Source organism: Tachysurus vachellii, chromosome 8 (assembly GCF_030014155.1).
Source record: "Tachysurus vachellii isolate PV-2020 chromosome 8, HZAU_Pvac_v1, whole genome shotgun sequence".
NCBI classification, from domain to species: Eukaryota; Metazoa; Chordata; class Actinopteri; order Siluriformes; family Bagridae; genus Tachysurus; species Tachysurus vachellii.
Window position 1 is genome coordinate 5396210 of NC_083467.1, and position 25179 is coordinate 5421388.

Genomic DNA, 25179 nt, shown 5'->3' on the forward strand with positions numbered 1-25179 from the left:
AAAATATTCCTTACCTATCACAGCAGGTGTCACTTTTGTTACGTCTAGAAGTGCACTGCTGAGAGTGGTGTAAAATTGCTGCTGGACACTGGCTAGGTCAGAGAGCTCAGAAACAGTCTGAGCATAGGACGGCCCATTTGCAATTCTCTGAATTTCACTGCTCAAATTCCTAGGGCCAACGCCAAAAATTAAGACTCCACTCTTTTTCAGGGCAGAGCCCGGTTTATCAACATTATCTGTTGACCTTGATCCCCTGAGTAGAATGAGAATATTTGGCACACCCTGTTGATGTCTACTGCCAGCAGAGGCAGTGAAGACATTTTCTCTCACGTATTGGAGAGCTGACCCTGTGTTGACATGTCTCCCGCCTTTGTGCTTTACAGTGCTGATGGCATTGAGGATTTCATCTTTTGTTGAATAGGTATTCAGATAGAAATGCACCTCAGTATTGGTACTGTACTGCACCACTGAAACACGGTCCATGCTTTCCTCAAAATTAAAATTTTCCACTAGTCTTTGCACAAAGTCAAGCATGGCAGGGAATCCAGTCCTAGACCCATCTGAACCCTCCAGCAGAAAGACAACATCTTTTCTGGGAAGCTCATAATCAACTAAGAAAGAAACAAATCCATTAACACCAAGACATTTTGGTAAAATTCATTGGATTAAAAAAAAAAAACTATGGAAATATTTTCATAATAATTGGCCAAATTACATCGAATAAATCATCAATATTTCTAATGTCAATTCTGATTCTGACAAAGACACAATTTAATGAAAGGCACATTCGTGTTAATCAAATGAATCTATTGCTTTCTGACAGTCATACCAAGAGATGGTGGTGAGGGTTTCATCACTGGAACTGTCACAGCATCTACAGAAGTCAGAAGTTGCTCTTCCACGTTTGGTAGTTCGGTGAAATCTGACACAGTCAGAGCAAAACTGGGATCAAATGAAATTCTTTGAAGTTCATTGCTATCAGAATCCCTTGATCCTATTCCAAAAATCAAGACTCCCATATCCTTCAGTGCCGAAGCTGGGACATCAACATTGTCAAATGACCTTCCGGCACTCAACAGAATCAGCATCTGTGGTACACCCTCCAGTTGTCTGCTACCCGAGGAGGCAGTAAATATGTTGTTTCTGACATACTGTAGTGCTGCCCCTATGTTTCGGGCCCTTCCTCCTTTGTACTTCAAAGCTCTGACTGTGCCAAGAATGTCCTCCTTTGTTGTGTATGTGTTAAGATAGAAATGGACATCAGCGTCTCTGCTGAACTGGACTAAAGAAACATGGTCTTTGTTCTTTGCGACATTCAACCTCTCCACCACTCGTTGAACAAAGTCTATCATTGCCGGGAACCCATTTCTATTGCCGTCTGACCCATCCAGCAAGAAAACAACATCTCTCCTTTGTACATGAGCCTCAGCTAGGGATACTGAAGGATGAAAAATACAGAACATTGTAAAGAAGGTCATAAAAGACCTCTTGTGCTAAGGAACAGTCTGACATTTGCTAGGCACATTTTACTGACAGGTGTACATCCCTAGTAACAGTTAGAATAACTTTGCGGTACGAACGGCCCCAGAATGATCATCTTACCTATTTTTGTTGGAGAGATACTTGTTGTTCCCATAGGTGCAGTGTTAATCATGGAGACAAGCTGCTCTTGTACATTGGGCAGGTAAGTGAAGTCTGCCACATAGAGGGTGGAACTAGGGTCATTTGAGATCTTCCGCAATTCATTGCTATCTGAGCCTCCTGCTCCCACAGAAAAGATCGAGACTCCAAGCTCTTTCAAGGAAGAGGCTGGCGCGTCAACATTATCAAAGGACTGGCCCCCACTTAACAAAATCAATACCTGAGGAACACCCTGCAATCGTCTGCTTCCCGAAGAGGTGCTAAAAACGCTGTCCCTTACATACTGTAGAGCCATTCCTGTGTTGAGAGGTCTCCCTCCTTTGTGCCTCAGATCTCTAACGGTGTTTAGAATGCTCTCCTTTGTTGTGTATGAGTTTAGATAGAAATATACCTCTGGAGCTCTGCTGAATTGGACTACAGAGACATGGTCTCTGTCCTCTGACACTTTTAATCTCTCCACAATGTTTTGAACAAAATCACGCATTGCTGGGAAAGAATTCTTAGTGCCATCTGAACCGTCCAGGAGGAATACGACATCTCTCCGTTCAAATCCTTGATCGACTACAGAATGTAAATTATATGTATATAAAAATAATGTCATATAACCTTCCATTGACAATTTTAAAAGTAACCTCTCTCCCATTCATTGTCTCTATTGTACACTAGTTGCATTATTTGATTTGTCTTTTTATTTTTTAACCAATTTGGCAGTAGCACAGTTTTGACCGTGCAAAGTAACTAAGACGTGACAACACTCGTAACTACACAATTACATTTTTGCTAGAATTGTACAGATGGCCTCTGTCATCTAGGCCATGACTGACAGAAACTTTGTAAAAAGTTACAGCAATAATCAGAAAATGGCCTAAAATGATTTAAATCCATGGAATATTATCTGTAAAATGAGTATATGCATGATCAATCAATCAATCAATCAATCAATCAATCAATCAATCAATCAATCGGTATAATGGAATTCCAAAACAGTTTGTTCTGTCAATTTGATCACTGTTCTTTAAAAATATTCCTTACCTATCACAGCAGGTGTCACTTTTGTTACGTCTAGAAGTGCACTGCTGAGAGTGGTGTAAAATTGCTGCTGGACACTGGCTAGGTCAGAGAGCTCAGAAACAGTCTGAGCATAGGACGGCCCATTTGCAATTCTCTGAATTTCACTGCTCAAATTCCTAGGGCCAACGCCAAAAATTAAGACTCCACTCTCTTTCAGGGCAGAGGCTGGTTGATCAACATTATCTGTTGACCTTGATCCCCTGAGTAGAATGAGAATATTTGGCACACCCTGTTGATGTCTACTGCCAGCAGAGGCAGTGAAGACATTTTCTCTCACGTATTGGAGAGCTGACCCTGTGTTGACATGTCTCCCGCCTTTGTGCTTTACAGTGCTGATGGCATTGAGGATTTCATCTTTTGTTGAATAGGTATTCAGATAGAAATGCACCTCAGTATTGGTACTGTACTGCACCACTGAAACACGGTCCATGCTTTCCTCAAAATTAAAATTTTCCACTAGTCTTTGCACAAAGTCAAGCATGGCAGGGAATCCAGTCCTAGACCCATCTGAACCCTCCAGCAGAAAGACAACATCTTTTCTGGGAAGCTCATAATCAACTAAGAAAGAAACAAATCCATTAACACCAAGACATTTTGGTAAAATTCATTGGATTAAAAAAAAAAAACTATGGAAATATTTTCATAATAATTGGCCAAATTACATCGAATAAATCATCAATATTTCTAATGTCAATTCTGATTCTGACAAAGACACAATTTAATGAAAGGCACATTCGTGTTAATCAAATGAATCTATTGCTTTCTGACAGTCATACCAAGAGATGGTGGTGAGGGTTTCATCACTGGAACTGTCACAGCATCTACAGAAGTCAGAAGTTGGTCTTCCACGTTTGGTAGTTCGGTGAAATCTGACACAGTCAGAGCAAAACTGGGATCAAATGAAATTCTTTGAAGTTCATTGCTATCAGAATCCCTTGATCCTATTCCAAAAATCAAGACTCCCATATCCTTCAGTGCCGAAGCTGGGACATCAACATTGTCAAATGACCTTCCGGCACTCAACAGAATCAGCATCTGTGGTACACCCTCCAGTTGTCTGCTACCCGAGGAGGCAGTAAATATGTTGTTTCTGACATACTGTAGTGCTGCCCCTATGTTTCGGGCCCTTCCTCCTTTGTACTTCAAAGCTCTGACTGTGCCAAGAATGTCCTCCTTTGTTGTGTATGTGTTAAGATAGAAATGGACATCAGCGTCTCTGCTGAACTGGACTAAAGAAACATGGTCTTTGTTCTTTGCGACATTCAACCTCTCCACCACTCGTTGAACAAAGTCTATCATTGCCGGGAACCCATTTCTATTGCCGTCTGACCCATCCAGCAAGAAAACAACATCTCTCCTTTGTACATGAGCCTCAGCTAGGGATACTGAAGGATGAAAAATACAGAACATTGTAAAGAAGGTCATAAAAGACCTCTTGTGCTAAGGAACAGTCTGACATTTGCTAGGCACATTTTACTGACAGGTGTACATCTCTAGTAACAGTTAGAATAACTTTGCGGTACGAACGGCCCCAGAATGATCATCTTACCTATTTTTGTTGGAGAGATACTTGTTGTTCCCATAGGTGCAGTGTTAATCATGGAGACAAGCTGCTCTTGTACATTGGGCAGGTAGGTGAAGTCTGCCACATAGAGGGTGGAACTAGGGTCATTTGAGATCTTCCGCAATTCATTGCTATCTGAGCCTCCTGCTCCCACAGAAAAGATCGAGACTCCAAGCTCTTTCAAGGAAGAGGCTGGCGCGTCAACATTATCAAAGGACTGGCCCCCACTTAACAAAATCAATACCTGAGGAACACCCTGCAATCGTCTGCTTCCCGAAGAGGTGCTAAAAACGCTGTCCCTTACATACTGTAGAGCCATTCCTGTGTTGAGAGGTCTCCCTCCTTTGTGCCTCAGATCTCTAACGGTGTTTAGAATGCTCTCCTTTGTTGTGTATGAGTTTAGATAGAAATATACCTCTGGAGCTCTGCTGAATTGGACTACAGAGACATGGTCTCTGTCCTCTGACACTTTTAATCTCTCCACAATGTTTTGAACAAAATCACGCATTGCTGGGAAAGAATTCTTAGTGCCATCTGAACCGTCCAGGAGGAATACGACATCTCTCCGTTCAAATCCTTGATCGACTACAGAATGTAAATTATATGTATATAAAAATAATGTCATATAACCTTCCATTGACAATTTTAAAAGTAACCTCTCTCCCATTCATTGTCTCTATTGTACACTAGTTGCATTATTTGATTTGTCTTTTTATTTTTTAACCAATTTGGCAGTAGCACAGTTTTGACCGTGCAAAGTAACTAAGACGTGACAACACTCGTAACTACACAATTACATTTTTGCTAGAATTGTACAGATGGCCTCTGTCATCTAGGCCATGACTGACAGAAACTTTGTAAAAAGTTACAGCAATAATCAGAAAATGGCCTAAAATGATTTAAATCCATGGAATATTATCTGTAAAATGAGTATATGCATGATCAATCAATCAATCAATCAATCAATCAATCAATCAATCAATCAATCAATCGGTATAATGGAATTCCAAAACAGTTTGTTCTGTCAATTTGATCACTGTTCTTTAAAAATATTCCTTACCTATCACAGCAGGTGTCACTTTTGTTACGTCTAGAAGTGCACTGCTGAGAGTGGTGTAAAATTGCTGCTGGACACTGGCTAGGTCAGAGAGCTCAGAAACAGTCTGAGCATAGGACGGCCCATTTGCAATTCTCTGAATTTCACTGCTCAAATTCCTAGGGCCAACGCCAAAAATTAAGACTCCACTCTCTTTCAGGGCAGAGGCTGGTTGATCAACATTATCTGTTGACCTTGATCCCCTGAGTAGAATGAGAATATTTGGCACACCCTGTTGATGTCTACTGCCAGCAGAGGCAGTGAAGACATTTTCTCTCACGTATTGGAGAGCTGACCCTGTGTTGACATGTCTCCCGCCTTTGTGCTTTACAGTGCTGATGGCATTGAGGATTTCATCTTTTGTTGAATAGGTATTCAGATAGAAATGCACCTCAGTATTGGTACTGTACTGCACCACTGAAACACGGTCCATGCTTTCCTCAAAATTAAAATTTTCCACTAGTCTTTGCACAAAGTCAAGCATGGCAGGGAATCCAGTCCTAGACCCATCTGAACCCTCCAGCAGAAAGACAACATCTTTTCTGGGAAGCTCATAATCAACTAAGAAAGAAACAAATCCATTAACACCAAGACATTTTGGTAAAATTCATTGGATTAAAAAAAAAAAACTATGGAAATATTTTCATAATAATTGGCCAAATTACATCGAATAAATCATCAATATTTCTAATGTCAATTCTGATTCTGACAAAGACACAATTTAATGAAAGGCACATTCGTGTTAATCAAATGAATCTATTGCTTTCTGACAGTCATACCAAGAGATGGTGGTGAGGGTTTCATCACTGGAACTGTCACAGCATCTACAGAAGTCAGAAGTTGGTCTTCCACGTTTGGTAGTTCGGTGAAATCTGACACAGTCAGAGCAAAACTGGGATCAAATGAAATTCTTTGAAGTTCATTGCTATCAGAATCCCTTGATCCTATTCCAAAAATCAAGACTCCCATATCCTTCAGTGCCGAAGCTGGGACATCAACATTGTCAAATGACCTTCCGGCACTCAACAGAATCAGCATCTGTGGTACACCCTCCAGTTGTCTGCTACCCGAGGAGGCAGTAAATATGTTGTTTCTGACATACTGTAGTGCTGCCCCTATGTTTCGGGCCCTTCCTCCTTTGTACTTCAAAGCTCTGACTGTGCCAAGAATGTCCTCCTTTGTTGTGTATGTGTTAAGATAGAAATGGACATCAGCGTCTCTGCTGAACTGGACTAAAGAAACATGGTCTTTGTTCTTTGCGACATTCAACCTCTCCACCACTCGTTGAACAAAGTCTATCATTGCCGGGAACCCATTTCTATTGCCGTCTGACCCATCCAGCAAGAAAACAACATCTCTCCTTTGTACATGAGCCTCAGCTAGGGATACTGAAGGATGAAAAATACAGAACATTGTAAAGAAGGTCATAAAAGACCTCTTGTGCTAAGGAACAGTCTGACATTTGCTAGGCACATTTTACTGACAGGTGTACATCCCTAGTAACAGTTAGAATAACTTTGCGGTACGAACGGCCCCAGAATGATCATCTTACCTATTTTTGTTGGAGAGATACTTGTTGTTCCCATAGGTGCAGTGTTAATCATGGAGACAAGCTGCTCTTGTACATTGGGCAGGTAAGTGAAGTCTGCCACATAGAGGGTGGAACTAGGGTCATTTGAGATCTTCCGCAATTCATTGCTATCTGAGCCTCCTGCTCCCACAGAAAAGATCGAGACTCCAAGCTCTTTCAAGGAAGAGGCTGGCGCGTCAACATTATCAAAGGACTGGCCCCCACTTAACAAAATCAATACCTGAGGAACACCCTGCAATCGTCTGCTTCCCGAAGAGGTGCTAAAAACGCTGTCCCTTACATACTGTAGAGCCATTCCTGTGTTGAGAGGTCTCCCTCCTTTGTGCCTCAGATCTCTAACGGTGTTTAGAATGCTCTCCTTTGTTGTGTATGAGTTTAGATAGAAATATACCTCTGGAGCTCTGCTGAATTGGACTACAGAGACATGGTCTCTGTCCTCTGACACTTTTAATCTCTCCACAATGTTTTGAACAAAATCACGCATTGCTGGGAAAGAATTCTTAGTGCCATCTGAACCGTCCAGGAGGAATACGACATCTCTCCGTTCAAATCCTTGATCGACTACAGAATGTAAATTATATGTATATAAAAATAATGTCATATAACCTTCCATTGACAATTTTAAAAGTAACCTCTCTCCCATTCATTGTCTCTATTGTACACTAGTTGCATTATTTGATTTGTCTTTTTATTTTTTAACCAATTTGGCAGTAGCACAGTTTTGACCGTGCAAAGTAACTAAGACGTGACAACACTCGTAACTACACAATTACATTTTTGCTAGAATTGTACAGATGGCCTCTGTCATCTAGGCCATGACTGACAGAAACTTTGTAAAAAGTTACAGCAATAATCAGAAAATGGCCTAAAATGATTTAAATCCATGGAATATTATCTGTAAAATGAGTACATGCTTAATCAATCAATCAATCAATCAATCAATCGGTATAATGGAATTCCAAAACAGTTTGTTCTGTCAATTTGATCACTGTTCTTTAAAAATATTCCTTACCTATCACAGCAGGTGTCACTTTTGTTACGTCTAGAAGTGCACTGCTGAGAGTGGTGTAAAATTGCTGCTGGACACTGGCTAGGTCAGAGAGCTCAGAAACAGTCTGAGCATAGGACGGCCCATTTGCAATTCTCTGAATTTCACTGCTCAAATTCCTAGGGCCAACGCCAAAAATTAAGACTCCACTCTTTTTCAGGGCAGAGCCCGGTTTATCAACATTATCTGTTGACCTTGATCCCCTGAGTAGAATGAGAATATTTGGCACACCCTGTTGATGTCTACTGCCAGCAGAGGCAGTGAAGACATTTTCTCTCACGTATTGGAGAGCTGACCCTGTGTTGACATGTCTCCCGCCTTTGTGCTTTACAGTGCTGATGGCATTGAGGATTTCATCTTTTGTTGAATAGGTATTCAGATAGAAATGCACCTCAGTATTGGTACTGTACTGCACCACTGAAACACGGTCCATGCTTTCCTCAAAATTAAAATTTTCCACTAGTCTTTGCACAAAGTCAAGCATGGCAGGGAATCCAGTCCTAGACCCATCTGAACCCTCCAGCAGAAAGACAACATCTTTTCTGGGAAGCTCATAATCAACTAAGAAAGAAACAAATCCATTAACACCAAGACATTTTGGTAAAATTCATTGGATTAAAAAAAAAAAAAACTATGGAAATATTTTCATAATAATTGGCCAAATTACATCGAATAAATCATCAATATTTCTAATGTCAATTCTGATTCTGACAAAGACACAATTTAATGAAAGGCACATTCGTGTTAATCAAATGAATCTATTGCTTTCTGACAGTCATACCAAGAGATGGTGGTGAGGGTTTCATCACTGGAACTGTCACAGCATCTACAGAAGTCAGAAGTTGCTCTTCCACGTTTGGTAGTTCGGTGAAATCTGACACAGTCAGAGCAAAACTGGGATCAAATGAAATTCTTTGAAGTTCATTGCTATCAGAATCCCTTGATCCTATTCCAAAAATCAAGACTCCCATATCCTTCAGTGCCGAAGCTGGGACATCAACATTGTCAAATGACCTTCCGGCACTCAACAGAATCAGCATCTGTGGTACACCCTCCAGTTGTCTGCTACCCGAGGAGGCAGTAAATATGTTGTTTCTGACATACTGTAGTGCTGCCCCTATGTTTCGGGCCCTTCCTCCTTTGTACTTCAAAGCTCTGACTGTGCCAAGAATGTCCTCCTTTGTTGTGTATGTGTTAAGATAGAAATGGACATCAGCGTCTCTGCTGAACTGGACTAAAGAAACATGGTCTTTGTTCTTTGCGACATTCAACCTCTCCACCACTCGTTGAACAAAGTCTATCATTGCCGGGAACCCATTTCTATTGCCGTCTGACCCATCCAGCAAGAAAACAACATCTCTCCTTTGTACATGAGCCTCAGCTAGGGATACTGAAGGATGAAAAATACAGAACATTGTAAAGAAGGTCATAAAAGACCTCTTGTGCTAAGGAACAGTCTGACATTTGCTAGGCACATTTTACTGACAGGTGTACATCCCTAGTAACAGTTAGAATAACTTTGCGGTACGAACGGCCCCAGAATGATCATCTTACCTATTTTTGTTGGAGAGATACTTGTTGTTCCCATAGGTGCAGTGTTAATCATGGAGACAAGCTGCTCTTGTACATTGGGCAGGTAAGTGAAGTCTGCCACATAGAGGGTGGAACTAGGGTCATTTGAGATCTTCCGCAATTCATTGCTATCTGAGCCTCCTGCTCCCACAGAAAAGATCGAGACTCCAAGCTCTTTCAAGGAAGAGGCTGGCGCGTCAACATTATCAAAGGACTGGCCCCCACTTAACAAAATCAATACCTGAGGAACACCCTGCAATCGTCTGCTTCCCGAAGAGGTGCTAAAAACGCTGTCCCTTACATACTGTAGAGCCATTCCTGTGTTGAGAGGTCTCCCTCCTTTGTGCCTCAGATCTCTAACGGTGTTTAGAATGCTCTCCTTTGTTGTGTATGAGTTTAGATAGAAATATACCTCTGGAGCTCTGCTGAATTGGACTACAGAGACATGGTCTCTGTCCTCTGACACTTTTAATCTCTCCACAATGTTTTGAACAAAATCACGCATTGCTGGGAAAGAATTCTTAGTGCCATCTGAACCGTCCAGGAGGAATACGACATCTCTCCGTTCAAATCCTTGATCGACTACAGAATGTAAATTATATGTATATAAAAATAATGTCATATAACCTTCCATTGACAATTTTAAAAGTAACCTCTCTCCCATTCATTGTCTCTATTGTACACTAGTTGCATTATTTGATTTGTCTTTTTATTTTTTAACCAATTTGGCAGTAGCACAGTTTTGACCGTGCAAAGTAACTAAGACGTGACAACACTCGTAACTACACAATTACATTTTTGCTAGAATTGTACAGATGGCCTCTGTCATCTAGGCCATGACTGACAGAAACTTTGTAAAAAGTTACAGCAATAATCAGAAAATGGCCTAAAATGATTTAAATCCATGGAATATTATCTGTAAAATGAGTATATGCATGATCAATCAATCAATCAATCAATCAATCAATCAATCAATCAATCAATCGGTATAATGGAATTCCAAAACAGTTTGTTCTGTCAATTTGATCACTGTTCTTTAAAAATATACCTTACCTATCACAGCAGGTGTCACTTTTGTTACGTCTAGAAGTGCACTGCTGAGAGTGGTGTAAAATTGCTGCTGGACACTGGCTAGGTCAGAGAGCTCAGAAACAGTCTGAGCATAGGACGGCCCATTTGCAATTCTCTGAATTTCACTGCTCAAATTCCTAGGGCCAACGCCAAAAATTAAGACTCCACTCTCTTTCAGGGCAGAGGCCGGTTGATCAACATTATCTGTTGACCTTGATCCCCTGAGTAGAATGAGAATATTTGGCACACCCTGTTGATGTCTACTGCCAGCAGAGGCAGTGAAGACATTTTCTCTCACGTATTGGAGAGCTGACCCTGTGTTGACATGTCTCCCGCCTTTGTGCTTTACAGTGCTGATGGCATTGAGGATTTCATCTTTTGTTGAATAGGTATTCAGATAGAAATGCACCTCAGTATTGGTACTGTACTGCACCACTGAAACACGGTCCATGCTTTCCTCAAAATTAAAATTTTCCACTAGTCTTTGCACAAAGTCAAGCATGGCAGGGAATCCAGTCCTAGACCCATCTGAACCCTCCAGCAGAAAGACAACATCTTTTCTGGGAAGCTCATAATCAACTAAGAAAGAAACAAATCCATTAACACCAAGACATTTTGGTAAAATTCATTGGATTAAAAAAAAAAAAACTATGGAAATATTTTCATAATAATTGGCCAAATTACATCGAATAAATCATCAATATTTCTAATGTCAATTCTGATTCTGACAAAGACACAATTTAATGAAAGGCACATTCGTGTTAATCAAATGAATCTATTGCTTTCTGACAGTCATACCAAGAGATGGTGGTGAGGGTTTCATCACTGGAACTGTCACAGCATCTACAGAAGTCAGAAGTTGCTCTTCCACGTTTGGTAGTTCGGTGAAATCTGACACAGTCAGAGCAAAACTGGGATCAAATGAAATTCTTTGAAGTTCATTGCTATCAGAATCCCTTGATCCTATTCCAAAAATCAAGACTCCCATATCCTTCAGTGCCGAAGCTGGGACATCAACATTGTCAAATGACCTTCCGGCACTCAACAGAATCAGCATCTGTGGTACTCCCTCCAGTTGTCTGCTACCCGAGGAGGCAGTAAATATGTTGTTTCTGACATACTGTAGTGCTGCCCCTATGTTTCGGGCCCTTCCTCCTTTGTACTTCAAAGCTCTGACTGTGCCAAGAATGTCCTCCTTTGTTGTGTATGTGTTAAGATAGAAATGGACATCAGCGTCTCTGCTGAACTGGACTAAAGAAACATGGTCTTTGTTCTTTGCGACATTCAACCTCTCCACCACTCGTTGAACAAAGTCTATCATTGCCGGGAACCCATTTCTATTGCCATCTGACCCATCCAGCAAGAAAACAACATCTCTCCTTTGTACATGAGCCTCAGCTAGGGATACTGAAGGATGAAAAATACAGAACATTGTAAAGAAGGTCACAAAAGACCTCTTGTGCTAAGGAACAGTCTGACATTTGCTAGGCACATTTTACTGACAGGTGTACATCTCTAGTAACAGTTAGAATAACTTTGCGGTACGAACGGCCCCAGAATGATCATCTTACCTATTTTTGTTGGAGAGATACTTGTTGTTCCCATAGGTGCAGTGTTAATCATGGAGACAAGCTGCTCTTGTACATTGGGCAGGTAAGTGAAGTCTGCCACATAGACGGTGGAACTAGGGTCATTTGAGATCTTCTGCAATTCATTGCTATCTGAGCCTCCTGCTCCCACAGAAAAGATCGAGACTCCAAGCTCTTTCAAGGAAGAGGCTGGCGCGTCAACATTATCAAAGGACTGGCCCCCACTTAACAAAATCAATACCTGAGGAACACCCTGCAATCGTCTGCTTCCCGAAGAGGTGCTAAAAACGCTGTCCCTTACATACTGTAGAGCCATTCCTGTGTTGAGAGGTCTCCCTCCTTTGTGCCTCAGATCTCTAACGGTGTTTAGAATGCTCTCCTTTGTTGTGTATGAGTTTAGATAGAAATATACCTCTGGAGCTCTGCTGAATTGGACTACAGAGACATGGTCTCTGTCCTCTGACACTTTTAATCTCTCCACAATGTTTTGAACAAAATCACGCATTGCTGGGAAAGAATTCTTAGTGCCATCTGAACCGTCCAGGAGGAATACGACATCTCTCCGTTCAAATCCTTGATCGACTACAGAATGTAAATTATATGTATATAAAAATAATGTCATATAACCTTCCATTGACAATTTTAAAAGTAACCTCTCTCCCATTCATTGTCTCTATTGTACACTAGTTGCATTATTTGATTTGTCTTTTTATTTTTTAACCAATTTGGCAGTAGCACAGTTTTGACCGTGCAAAGTAACTAAGACGTGACAACACTCGTAACTACACAATTACATTTTTGCTAGAATTGTACAGATGGCCTCTGTCATCTAGGCCATGACTGACAGAAACTTTGTAAAAAGTTACAGCAATAATCAGAAAATGGCCTAAAATGATTTAAATCCATGGAATATTATCTGTAAAATGAGTATATGCATGATCAATCAATCAATCAATCAATCAATCAATCAATCAATCAATCAATTAATCAATCAATCAATCGGTATAATGGAATTCCAAAACAGTTTGTTCTGTCAATTTGATCACTGTTCTTTAAAAATATACCTTACCTATCACAGCAGGTGTCACTTTTGTTACGTCTAGAAGTGCACTGCTGAGAGTGGTGTAAAATTCCTGCTGGACACTGGCTAGGTCAGAGAGCTCAGAAACAGTCTGAACATAGGACGGCCCATTTGCAATTCTCTGAATTTCACTGCTCAAATTCCTAGGGCCAACGCCAAAAATTAAGACTCCACTCTCTTTCAGGGCAAAGGCCGGTTGATCAACATTATCTGTTGACCTTGATCCCCTGAGTAGAATGAGAATATTTGGCACACCCTGTTGATGTCTACTGCCAGCAGAGGCAGTGAAGACATTTTCTCTCACGTATTGGAGAGCTGACCCTGTGTTGACATGTCTCCCGCCTTTGTGCTTTACAGTGCTGATGGCATTGAGGATTTCATCTTTTGTTGAATAGGTATTCAGATAGAAATGCACCTCAGTATTGGTACTGTACTGCACCACTGAAACACGGTCCATGCTTTCCTCAAAATTAAAATTTTCCACTAGTCTTTGCACAAAGTCAAGCATGGCAGGGAATCCAGTCCTAGACCCATCTGAACCCTCCAGCAGAAAGACAACATCTTTTCTGGGAAGCTCATAATCAACTAAGAAAGAAACAAATCCATTAACACCAAGACATTTTGGTAAAATTCATTGGATTAAAAAAAACACTATAGAAATATTTTCATAATAATTGGCCAAATTACATTGAATAAATCATCAATATTTCTAATGTCAATTCTGATTCTGACAAAGACACAATTTAATGAAAGGCACATTCGTGTTAATCAAATGAATCTATTGCTTTCTGACAGTCATACCAAGAGATGGTGGTGAGGGTTTCATCACTGGAACTGTCACAGCATCTACAGAAGTCAGAAGTTGCTCTTCCACGTTTGGTAGTTCGGTGAAATCTGACACAGTCAGAGCAAAACTGGGATCAAATGAAATTCTTTGAAGTTCATTGCTATCAGAATCCCTTGATCCTATTCCAAAAATCAAGACTCCCATATCCTTCAGTGCCGAAGCTGGGACATCAACATTGTCAAAGGACTGGCCCCCACTTAACAAAATTAATACCTGAGGAACACCCTGCAATCGTCTGCTTCCAGAAGAGGCAGTGAAAACATTGTCTTTTACATACTGGAGTGCCATTCCTGTGTTCAAGGGTGTCCCTCCTTTGTGCCTTAGATCTCTAACAGTGTTTAATATGTTTTCCTTTGTTTTGTATGTGTTAAGATAGAAATGCACCTCTGTATCTCTGCTGAATTGGACTACAGATATATGGTCTCTCTCTTCTGTCACACTTAATCTCTCCACAATGTTTTGAACGAAATCACGCATTGCTGAGAAAGAATTCTTAGTGCCATCTGAACCATCCAGTAGAATTGTAATATCACGCCTTTCATGTGTTTTGCCTAAACAATTAAAAAAAATTAACAACAGTTCAACTGTCTTATATTTTTGTAACTTTTGCTTTATGCTAAAGTTATGCTATGTTTTTTTGACTCACCTTTGAGAGATTCATTTTTTGATGTGCCTTCTGTAAAATCTTTTTTAACTGCTTCTAACACTTGTTCTTCGATATTTGTTAGTTGATGATAGTCATCCACAAAGAAAGATTTTATTTCAGCTGAAATTTTTTGTAACTCCTTAGAATCTGAGTTTTGTGTGCCTATTCCAATTATTGAGACTCCCTCATGCTTGAGTGCTGTAATTGGATCATTAATGTTGTCTTTTGATTTTCCCCCAGACACGAGTATTAGTATTTGAGGGACACCTTCATGCTTTCTACTTCCAGAATTTGCAACAAATATATTATTATTAACATACCAAAGAGCAGAGCCTGTTTTAAGGGGCCTTCCCCCTTTATGTGTAAGACCCTTAACAGCATTTAATACGTCTTTCTTTCTCAGAAATGAATTGAGGTGAAAATTGGCAACTGCCACATTGCTATACTGAATTACTGCAACTCTGTTCTCATTTTCTCCAACTGAGAGATTTGCAATAATATTGTACAGAAAATCACGTAATGCTTCAAATCTTCCTCTAGTATTGTCCGAGCCATCCACAAGAAAAGCAATATCTCTTTTCAGATGTTTACTTTGAAATTGATTTTCTGAGGAATTGAAAACAAAAGAAGAATAAATATAAAAAAATAATAATAATGAAGTTACATTACTTCATTACATGTACAAATACACTCACTTACTCCCTCACCCACTCACATACTCCCTCACTCACTTGCTCACTCTCTTTCATTTCATTCATTGTCAGAGTGAGGGCGTGAGACTCAAATACACCATTACAGGCTACCATGCACACATACATATACACAGATTTTTACATCTAGGACTAATGTAAGTTTCTTTTTAGATTTTGTTGGCTATTTTCTAAATTATAAAAATTAGCAACAGCATATGTGTATATGTGTACATGTGAGTGAATGGGTAATGTTGTAAATCAATACCACACCAATCTTTAGTGCACTGGCAGGTTTATAGGGAGAGTCACTTAAACTCACACTTGCCATTAACAAGAAACTGCTTTGCACTTTCTATTTTTTTTTACTCCCAAATAAGGAACTAAGATGGAGCACTTCAGGGCAGATATGAAATAAGCAGATGCCTAAAAACACAAATATACAATATATAGTTCTTACCCTCATATGTTGTAAACTTCGCTGAACTTTTTTCAACACCAATAATAGAGGCAACTTCTTCATAAATGCTGTCAATTAAGTTAAAGTCTCGGATTGAAAAGGCATATGCTGGTAAAGTGGACATTGTCTGTAACTCCAAAGCATCAGCATTTTTTGTTCCAAAGGTAAAGACTGTTATTTTATTGTCCCTTAATGCTTGAGAAGCACCTCTGATATCATCGTTCGATCGTCCACCAGAAAATATATTCAGTATTTGACGTGTTCCTTCAAAGGGTCTGCCTCCAGAAGATGGCGTGAATATATAATCTTTAATAAACTGGAGTGCGGCACCACTATTCAGTGGCCTTCCTGCTTTGTGTTTAACAAATCGTATTGAATTCTGCACTTCATTCCTGGTTAAATGTGAGTTGAGATAAAAATTGGCTGTGGCATCTCGACTGTACTGGACTAGGGCAACCCTGTCACCAGTTTCACCTACATTGAGATTTTCAATAATCTTTTGGACAAAGGCACGGATTGCCTCAAAGCCATTTTTAGCATCATCAGATCCATCCACAAGAAATACAACATCCCTTTTTATAGATTCTAGGGTAAGGAGTGGCAAAATAATTGGTCTCACAATATAAGCAATTGCAAAGTAAATGTAGAAATATTTAAATGAAATAAATATTTAAATAATACACCATCTTACCAAAAACTGAAGGAATGCTGTTTGTCACTTTTTTGTTTGAGATTTCTTTTATTAACAACAAAACATCCTCCTTGATTTTGAAAAGGTTATCAAAGGGGACAGTAAAAAAATAATTTGGTTGATAAGATATTGTTTGTAGTTCAAGAGTGTCTGCATTTGGTGTACCGATACTTAATGGAAAGACTCCAATTTCTTTTAGAGCTTTAACTGGGCCTCTAACATCATCTCTAGACCTTCCTGCACTTAGCAGAATCAAAATCTGTGGTACACCATCTAAATATCTGCTCCCTGAGCGGACTGAAAAGACATTATCCTTTACATATTGTAAAGCTGCCCCAGTGTAAAGTAGCTCTCCACCTTTGTGGTGCAGGTGTTTGATACTGTCAATAATTTTATCTTGCCTTGAGAAATGTGTGTTTAAAAAGAAATCAACAGTTGCATTTTCACTGTACTGGACAACAGAAATATGATCTTTGTTCTGCCCCAAGTTTAACCTTTCTGCCAAGAGCAAGATAAACTTTTGTATACTTGAGAAACTTTCCTTAGTGCTGTCAGAACCATCAATTAAAAAAACAACATCCTTTTTTCCAGCATCGGCTGTAAAAGAAAAAAAATTTAAGTCAATTCACACTAGACATTATATGCAGCATTTTACAGTTCCATTTTATCAAACAATTTAATCCACAACATTTCCATCAGTTGAAAGAAAACAATCATGCTTTCTATTCATTGCTAACTGTTGGTTAACCTACAGTATATGGTTGTGAAACCTGTAATTTCATAGAAAATTGTTTGGCAGTGATGCTAATGGATGAACAGGAAAAAAGGACAGGTTATATATTGCACAATTGTCTTAAGTCATGTCCTTCTTGAGCTGCACTCTAATTTCATTGTTCTGTTAGCTGTTTCATTGACATGGCTGTCTATTTGGAAGTTAAAATGAAGTGTGATGTGCTAGTAGCACATGTAGACTGCATGTGGGTAGGATTGTCATTGAATAATGTAATGTAACGTTGAATTAAGTAATGTAATAAGTAATGCTTTCCAGTGCTGAGAGACACAATATTTAACTCACAGTATTTAATAATTTACTGCTGCTGCTGCTGATGGACCACTAACATAATTCTGAGATCTCTAACCTGTTACCAGAATAAAAATCTGAGAAACAGATTTCTAGCCAGAAGATATAATATAAAATGCCCTGCTCCAGTTTTAAAAAGCCACTTTTTTTGAGGACTTTGATGAGTGTGCACAACTGGCCCTATAAATGAGCCTTTACTTTTTATTTGCTGTACTGAACCACAGACACAGCTCGCTATGTTGTCCTACACTTGTTTTTAACCTCTCTTCACAAACTGATACACATATTAAATCAATTTCTGTGTGGTTAGTCTTATGCAAAAGATTCATTTATTCATTATTCAAATTTATTTATAAAAAAAGCATTTATTTATATTCAGTATCTGCTCTACCCAATCATAGTAAGCCATTTCAAGCCAATCATAATAATCCCGGGTGCAATGTAGATTTCATCCACAATCCACCCATATGGATTTTGGACAGTTGAAGGAGAACTTGGAACCAACATAAATAGGGTGTATAGGTAAAACTCCTTATAGATGGCACCCAAAACTTGGAGACCCTGGAGCTTATAAATATGCGGTGCAGCTCAGGGATATTGAGGAAAGCAGAGTTTGAGTGCCTCTGTTGATGGAAAAGAAACAATGTTTAGGAATCCACTGACTTACAATTTAGTCTGTAGAGCAAACATCCAAGATTTAGAAGTAGAGGGGAGTCCACCAGAAACAAAAAGACCACAAAGAAATCTACGTGAGTATGCTATGCTCCAAATACCAACACCACCACAGAGAGGAAGATGTCTGTCACGGAGGTCATGAAACGGAATGAGTGAGCTGGGAGCCACTAGCCCAAAAGTGAGGTCCAGCTCCAGGTTATAGACCCTGATATGGGTGTGCAGAGAGGACTAACTCGCCACAGCACAAATATCCAGCAGGGGCACACCCCTAGCCAGAGTGCTGGACAAGGAGATACACCTAGTGGAGTAAGCTTTAATCCATAGAGTCCAAGGCACACTAAAGGCGAATGTTCAACATAGTCTCCACAACCTCAGTTGGGAGAATTGAGTATAGGAGCTGGTCCGATCAGACCAAAGGGTTCCAAATATTGGGGTGGGAGTGAAGAATCACCCTCTGTGCCTGAGAGAGGAGGTACCTACTGAAGGGAATCTCCCAAGGAGCACAGTCCAGCAGGGAAATTTGGTCTGCAAGCCAGACACAGGTGAGCCATGTGGAGTACCCTCGTTAGGACCCCTGTGAGCAGAGCTATCAGGGAAAGCATACAGACTGAACTTTGGCTACATTTGCACTATAACATCCAGCCCCAAATGGACCAGTGAAAAGAGAAAGTCACAAGAGACAGTGGGTTAACTCCTCAGAGGTGAACAAAGCCACTTCCACTCGGACAAATATTTCCATATGCATATCCCCACCTGGAGATGCCATTCCTCAGGCCTCTGCCCCGCCTTAGCTGGAAGCCTGCTTCTCGATCATGCTGTCTGGAGTGTAAATCGCTGTAACGATTGAAAGACAGGATCCATTTGCAGAACAACTCTTGTTAAATAGTAAATAAATGGGAAAAGAAAATCCAAACATTTAAGCAGAATCAAGGTCAGAAATTCAGGCACAGGTCAAAATCTAAAAAGGCCTTAAGTGTTAACAACCAAATCCAAAAAGGGCAAAGACAAAAATGGGAAACAGGAAACAGAAACAAATGTTAACTAGATTTGTAAAGTTCGTCGCAACAAACTTTGATGCATTTGAAGTATTCGCAAAGGCCAGTGCTTTTTGGAGGCGAGTGGACATAAGGGTCAGTGTTACTTTTGTAGGAAAGTGGAAGAAAGATAGGGTGCCAAAACATTTGGAGGCAAGTGGAGGCAAGTGTGACATCATCCGAATACTCCTGAGGAAGGGGCAGTCGTGGCCTAATGGTTAGAGAGTCTGACTCATAACCCTAAGGTTGTGGGTTCAAGTCTCGGGCTGGCCACGACTGAGGAAAACATTTCAGAGTATCACCCTAAAGGAGCTGGCCGAGTTTGGTGTAGATAGTTCAAAAGCTTGCCAAGTTATAAACCTCCAAACTTTATAATGGGTGTCTATGGGAAAAAAGGCCATTTTGAGACCCAGTACCGGGAGTACGAGTACTCGGATTGCTTAGAAAAGTAATAGCAACAAACTTTAGACTAGGATCTACAACATATCCGAATTTGGTGCATGTGGCTCGAAAGCCTTCTTCAAAGCCAACATAATAAACAGAATGGAAAGCAGAAACAACGTGAAGAACGTAGCTTAGATGTTGTGTATAAATACCAACTGTAGAACTGTACAGGGAAGGTCAATACTCAGATGAGGGCTCCCTATGTTGGGTCGGTGGGGTGTAATTGTAAAAATCTCAGAGAAAGAAATCTGGGCCCGTATTCATGAAAATTCTTAGAATGAGGCGTTCTTATAAATTTGGGAGTTTCCTTTTAAAATTTAAGAGTAAAGATACTGTAGAAGTTATTCGTAACGCATCTTAACCCTTAAAAGAGCTCTTAAGATCAAACATAGTAGTGCTACTACAGCATTTAGTGAAGCACTAACATCTCTGAAACAATCTCAATCCTCACCCCAAGACGGAGGCATTCGTTGAAAAAGTCTTGTGAGGATGACACGCCCCAAGAGTGGACCCAAGATGAGATACCGGGTCTGTCCACATAAAAAGGGTACATAGCTCCTGAAGCGTAACCCTTGTGAACCTGAAAAGAATGTCTGCAGGGGTAAAAACCTCTGCTTGCTGAGCCAGAGATGAAACAATCTCATGTGTAGCATACCAAAAGGATTAGCTTTGGCTACTCCCTCCATGAGCCAGGCACTCCTTTATGTACAGAAAGGATGGAATCCGTACCCGAGCAGAAGATAGACGTGATAGCATCATGGATGAATACCAAACTAACCCCAAGAATGTAGTTCTTGAGAAAGAAAGCACACACTTCCTTGGGTTAAGCCTGAGGCCTTATGTGGTCAAGCACCTCAATGTATCTTAATGCTCAATGTCCCTTGACTGAGCCAAGATGAGTCAATTGTCTGGATAATTGAGTACATGGATACCCTGGGGTGCACTTATGTGAGAACTTTGTAAGAGTGAGCAATACGACTAGGCCAAAAAGGAGAAGCCATCACCGGTATGCTTCACCCCCGAAAGCAAACCTGGGGAGTTTCCTGTGCTCTGGCAAGACACCTATGTAAAGGTAGACATCCTTCAGTATGTAAAGATAGACATCCTTTGATTTGTGATGCAATGAACTTGATGGTTAACGTCTCAAAAATTGTATGTTACAGAATAATGTTTCATCTGTGAGGGGAATACGCTCTATAGCCCCTTTCTCGGATGTAAAAGAAGTTCCTCCTGGAGGAATAAAGTTTGGTCTGTGCCAACAACAGTGGGCAGCACAACCTGAATACAGGATGGGAAGCAAAATGGATTTTGTAGCTTTTTCCCACAGTATCCAGAACCCACTATGACAAACCTGGCAGAAGCTTCCAGGCTGCCAGTTGGTCTAGCAGAGGTGTTAGCCACTTGCTCTTCTCAACCCACCTGGTGCCCTGAAACAGTGAGGTAAGCAGCCATGGAGATGACCCTAAAGGACTTTCTGGAGCTGATGACTACTTGTTGATAGCCCTAGCTCCATGCTGTGATGGGGGAAGAACAAGCCCTAAGGAGAGGGCAAAAAGAAAGCATTGAAAGCAACTGCGTGGCAATCAATGCAGCCATAGAATGGCTGATGGCATGTGCTGTCTACTTTGAGTTAAACCTGTTAAACGTATCTTGAGTTAAACCTGTGGCTTGCCAGAGGTTAGATCTCATTGATGAGCACCGGCTTGACCTGCAGCCATGTAAAATTTTCCTATAACAGCAAACATGACCCAACATGGACTTTCTCCATGCAGCCAATAAAGAGGAGAGATAGCTCATAAGCATCTCTTCATCCCTAGGGATCGCCGCACTCCCATGTTGATCTAAGCCCACAATGGCTGAATAGTTAGCAGTGGCAGAGGGGAACAAACAAGTAGATTTGTTTAGCAGGATTATTCCATTGTTCATCTCAGTGTGGAGATCTGGGCAAAATAGGAGATATCTGCATGAAGGTGGAAGGTTAGGTAGCAGTCAAGCTTAGAACAGACAACACAAACCTTTTCATCAGGCCAATTTAATCTAAGCTTAGCAACAGCATGTGTAATCACCTCCAGGAGCACCTGTTTCTCCAGGAGAAAAAGCCAGGTGGGAGCTGAGCTTACAGACAGGAAGTTTCATCAAGATAGCCAGCTACCTCAAGATCTACATGTGTACGTTCCTCTACGAACAATCAATGCAGAGAAAGTGCTAGTCACCCCCATAATGTAGCAGAGTCACAGATGCAGGAAGTTGCTTAACTGCCTGCTTGCCATCATTCCTAATCTTTTATATGTCTTCTTTTTCCTTAATCAGGGCAGACAGGACTAACTATGGACACAAACATACAAGATATAAAGACAGCATACTGAACACTGAGCTAGATTTGGCCATGTTGGGCTGCAGTTGTGAAATCTGTGTAAGATTAGGAGTTTGCAGGTGAAACCAGCCATAATATGATAGCAACATTGTCATTGATGCTAAAAGATTGCAGGGCTTGTTATTTCATCAACCTCATGATTTAATAAAATAACTGAAGAACACTCTGACGCTGTTTGCTTCCAAAAAAAGGAAATCCACATGAGATGCAGTGCAGCACTAATGTTTGCTCATCCCCCATCCTTGTGTTACAGAACTCATAGAATTTATAAAATATTTTTTTCTTGAATATTCATTGAAATTATAAATAAGTAACCCATGAAAGGTAGCTATTGTTGTGCTACTGTATTAAACAACAAATAATTTTTTTATTTTCCAAACTTTCAAACTGCATAGAAATAATTGTTAAGAATCATTTTTTTCTGGTGACATTTTCTATTATGATGTGCAGTTTTACTGGATTAAACTAAAAGGCAGTTGAACAGAAGGCGCTGTTAATCGCACATAACTGATATATCAGACATAAATGAAAAATCAATTTTCCTTACCTTGCTCAAGAATAACTTCCAGTTGTGTCTTTGGTAGACTAACATAGCTATTCAGTTTTTGCTGGACTGTGTTAAGCTGGCTGAATTCTTTCACATTGAAGGCAAATGATGGATTGTGAGAAATAGCTGCAATCTGTTTGGAATCTGCATTTCTCACCCCAATACCAAATGGTACCACTCCTTCAGTCTTTAAGGCACTGGCAGGTTCCTTTACGCTATCCCTTGATTTTCCACCAGTCAAAAAAATTAGAAACTGGGGAACATTTTGGGCTGCCCTGCCCCCAGAATTTGGCGATAAAATTGTGTCTTTCATGTATGTTAATGCAGCTCCAGTATTCAGACTTCTGCCACCAGCTGGGCTAAGCTGACTTACAGCCCTCAAGACTTCATCTTTTGTTTTGAAGTTGTTTAGATAGAAATTAGTAGTTGGTCTCTCACTGTGTTGGACAACAGCAATTCTTACTTTATCAACAGAAACATCAAGGGGCTCAATCACTTTGATGATGAAGTTACGAATGTATGCAAAATCTCCTCTAACAGCATCAGAACCATCAATCAAAAATGCAACATCCCTTTCACCCCGATCAATAACTGGAGGAGCCGTAACTGAAAAAAGAATCAAAAAAACAAAATTTGCAGCATATTTTCAGGTCTTTTAAAATGTTTCTCAACCAAAGCTGTAACTTACCAGGCTCTCCAATTACAGTGATGAGTGGTGTCATTATTTTTTCAACAACATTTGGCAAATCTGCAAAGTTGTTTTCATAGTATGCAAGGTTTTCAACAAAAGCAATTTTCTTCAGTTCACTCTCATCCACTTGGCTAACTCCAACAGCAAAGGACAAAACTCCAGACAGTGCTACTCGGTCTGCAATGCTGCTGACCTCATCTTGAGATGGACCACCAGTGATAATTACCAAGACCTGCTGGACTCCTTGTCTCCTTCGAGAGCCAGCTGATTCTTGAAAATGGTTTTCTAGAGCAAAACGAAGGGCTGCCCCCGTATTCACTGCATTTCCTCCAATTAATCTTAACTGAGCAATGTTATTAAGCACTTCTTGTTTGTTGTTATAAGAATTTAGATAGAACTCCGTCTTTTGTCTCTCAGCAAACTGGATCAGGCCAATGCGCACTCTTTCAGGTCGAACATCCAGCTGGCTAACAATTCTGATGATGAAGTCTCGTACAGCAGGCAGATTTGCATTTCCAACATAGTTGGATCCATCAACCATGAAGACAATGTCCCTAATTACACGTGGGACCTCTATGGTTGTCTTTATTACTGTGTGAAAATAAATTGTAATTATAATTAGATGTGATATTTAAAAAGATATATACAATATATTTTTTTCTCTCTTTAATCTACACTCATTTTTCTAGAAATCTACACTCACAATTCTAGAAATGTTTGCAAATGTATGAAAAAGGAAAAACATCACATGTACATATCACAGTGGACATTATTTGGAAAGGCACACACCTCTCTATTAAATTCCTCAAAGCTGACAATGAATATCAGAGCAAAAACCAAGCCATGAGGTCAGACTGGGTCAAAGCCCAGTTTACTGTACCTTCCAACATGACCTGGACAGAGCCCTGAATTTAACCTTATGGAACATCTTTGGATAGATTTGAAAATGGCTGACACCGACGGTTCTCATCTAACCTGACCGAGCTTGAGAGGATTTGCAAAGAAGAATGGCAGAAAATCCCAATGATGTGCAAAGATTGTTGCGTCACACCAAAAAAGACTCAAGGTTATAACTGCTGCCAAAGGTGTTTCAACTAAGTACTGAGTAAATGGTCTGAATATTTATATACATGTGCTATTTCAGTTTTTTCTCTTTAATATATTTACAGACATTTCTAGAATTCTGTTTTCATTTTGTCATTTTGGGTTGTCAGGATGCAACATAAAATTTTCAAAATTAAAGGGTGTCTTAATACAATATGCAGCAATGCATTGTGTGTTCTGATAACTTTCTATCTGAGACAGCAGTAACCTTTTCAGCAATTTATGAGTAAGTAGCTGTTCTGTGGGACTGCACCATTGGTGCCCATACCCCTTTTCTTGGTTCACTGGTTGTCCTTCCATAGAGCATTTTGGTAGGTGCTATTCATTTATATATATAAAGTTTAAAAATGCAACACCAACATTGCCTTTTTAAACTTTAGCACTTAACACATAAACTGAAAAATCTGTTTTAATAATAAATCCTTTGATGATGAAGTAATTAATTAATTGTCATCATGAGCAAGTGGAAATAAAGTTCTAAAATTAGATAGATGTTTGTATATATAAAAAATTACCTGAGTCCTCAGTGGGCAAAACAAAACCTGCAAGTGTTGATAGTGGAGACACAACCC

At 40.0% G+C, this 25179-nt stretch overlaps 1 protein-coding gene across 1 annotated transcript in view; it reads right to left on the reverse strand.

Annotated features, from left to right (window-relative positions):
- Positions 1-14360, reverse strand: part of col6a3 (collagen, type VI, alpha 3) — a 48587-nt gene extending 34227 nt beyond the window's left edge. Inside the window, 17 exon segments of the mRNA XM_060875902.1 lie at positions 15-611; positions 830-1438; positions 1603-2202; positions 2674-3270; positions 3489-4097; positions 4262-4861; positions 5337-5933; positions 6152-6760; positions 6925-7524; positions 7976-8572; positions 8793-9401; positions 9566-10165; positions 10637-11233; positions 11453-12061; positions 12226-12825; positions 13313-13909; positions 14126-14360. Of these exon segments, the coding sequence (XP_060731885.1) occupies positions 15-611; positions 830-1438; positions 1603-2202; positions 2674-3270; positions 3489-4097; positions 4262-4861; positions 5337-5933; positions 6152-6760; positions 6925-7524; positions 7976-8572; positions 8793-9401; positions 9566-10165; positions 10637-11233; positions 11453-12061; positions 12226-12825; positions 13313-13909; positions 14126-14315 (9817 nt within the window). The 5' untranslated portion in view covers positions 14316-14360.
- Between the last annotated feature and the right edge of the window lie 10819 nt (positions 14361-25179).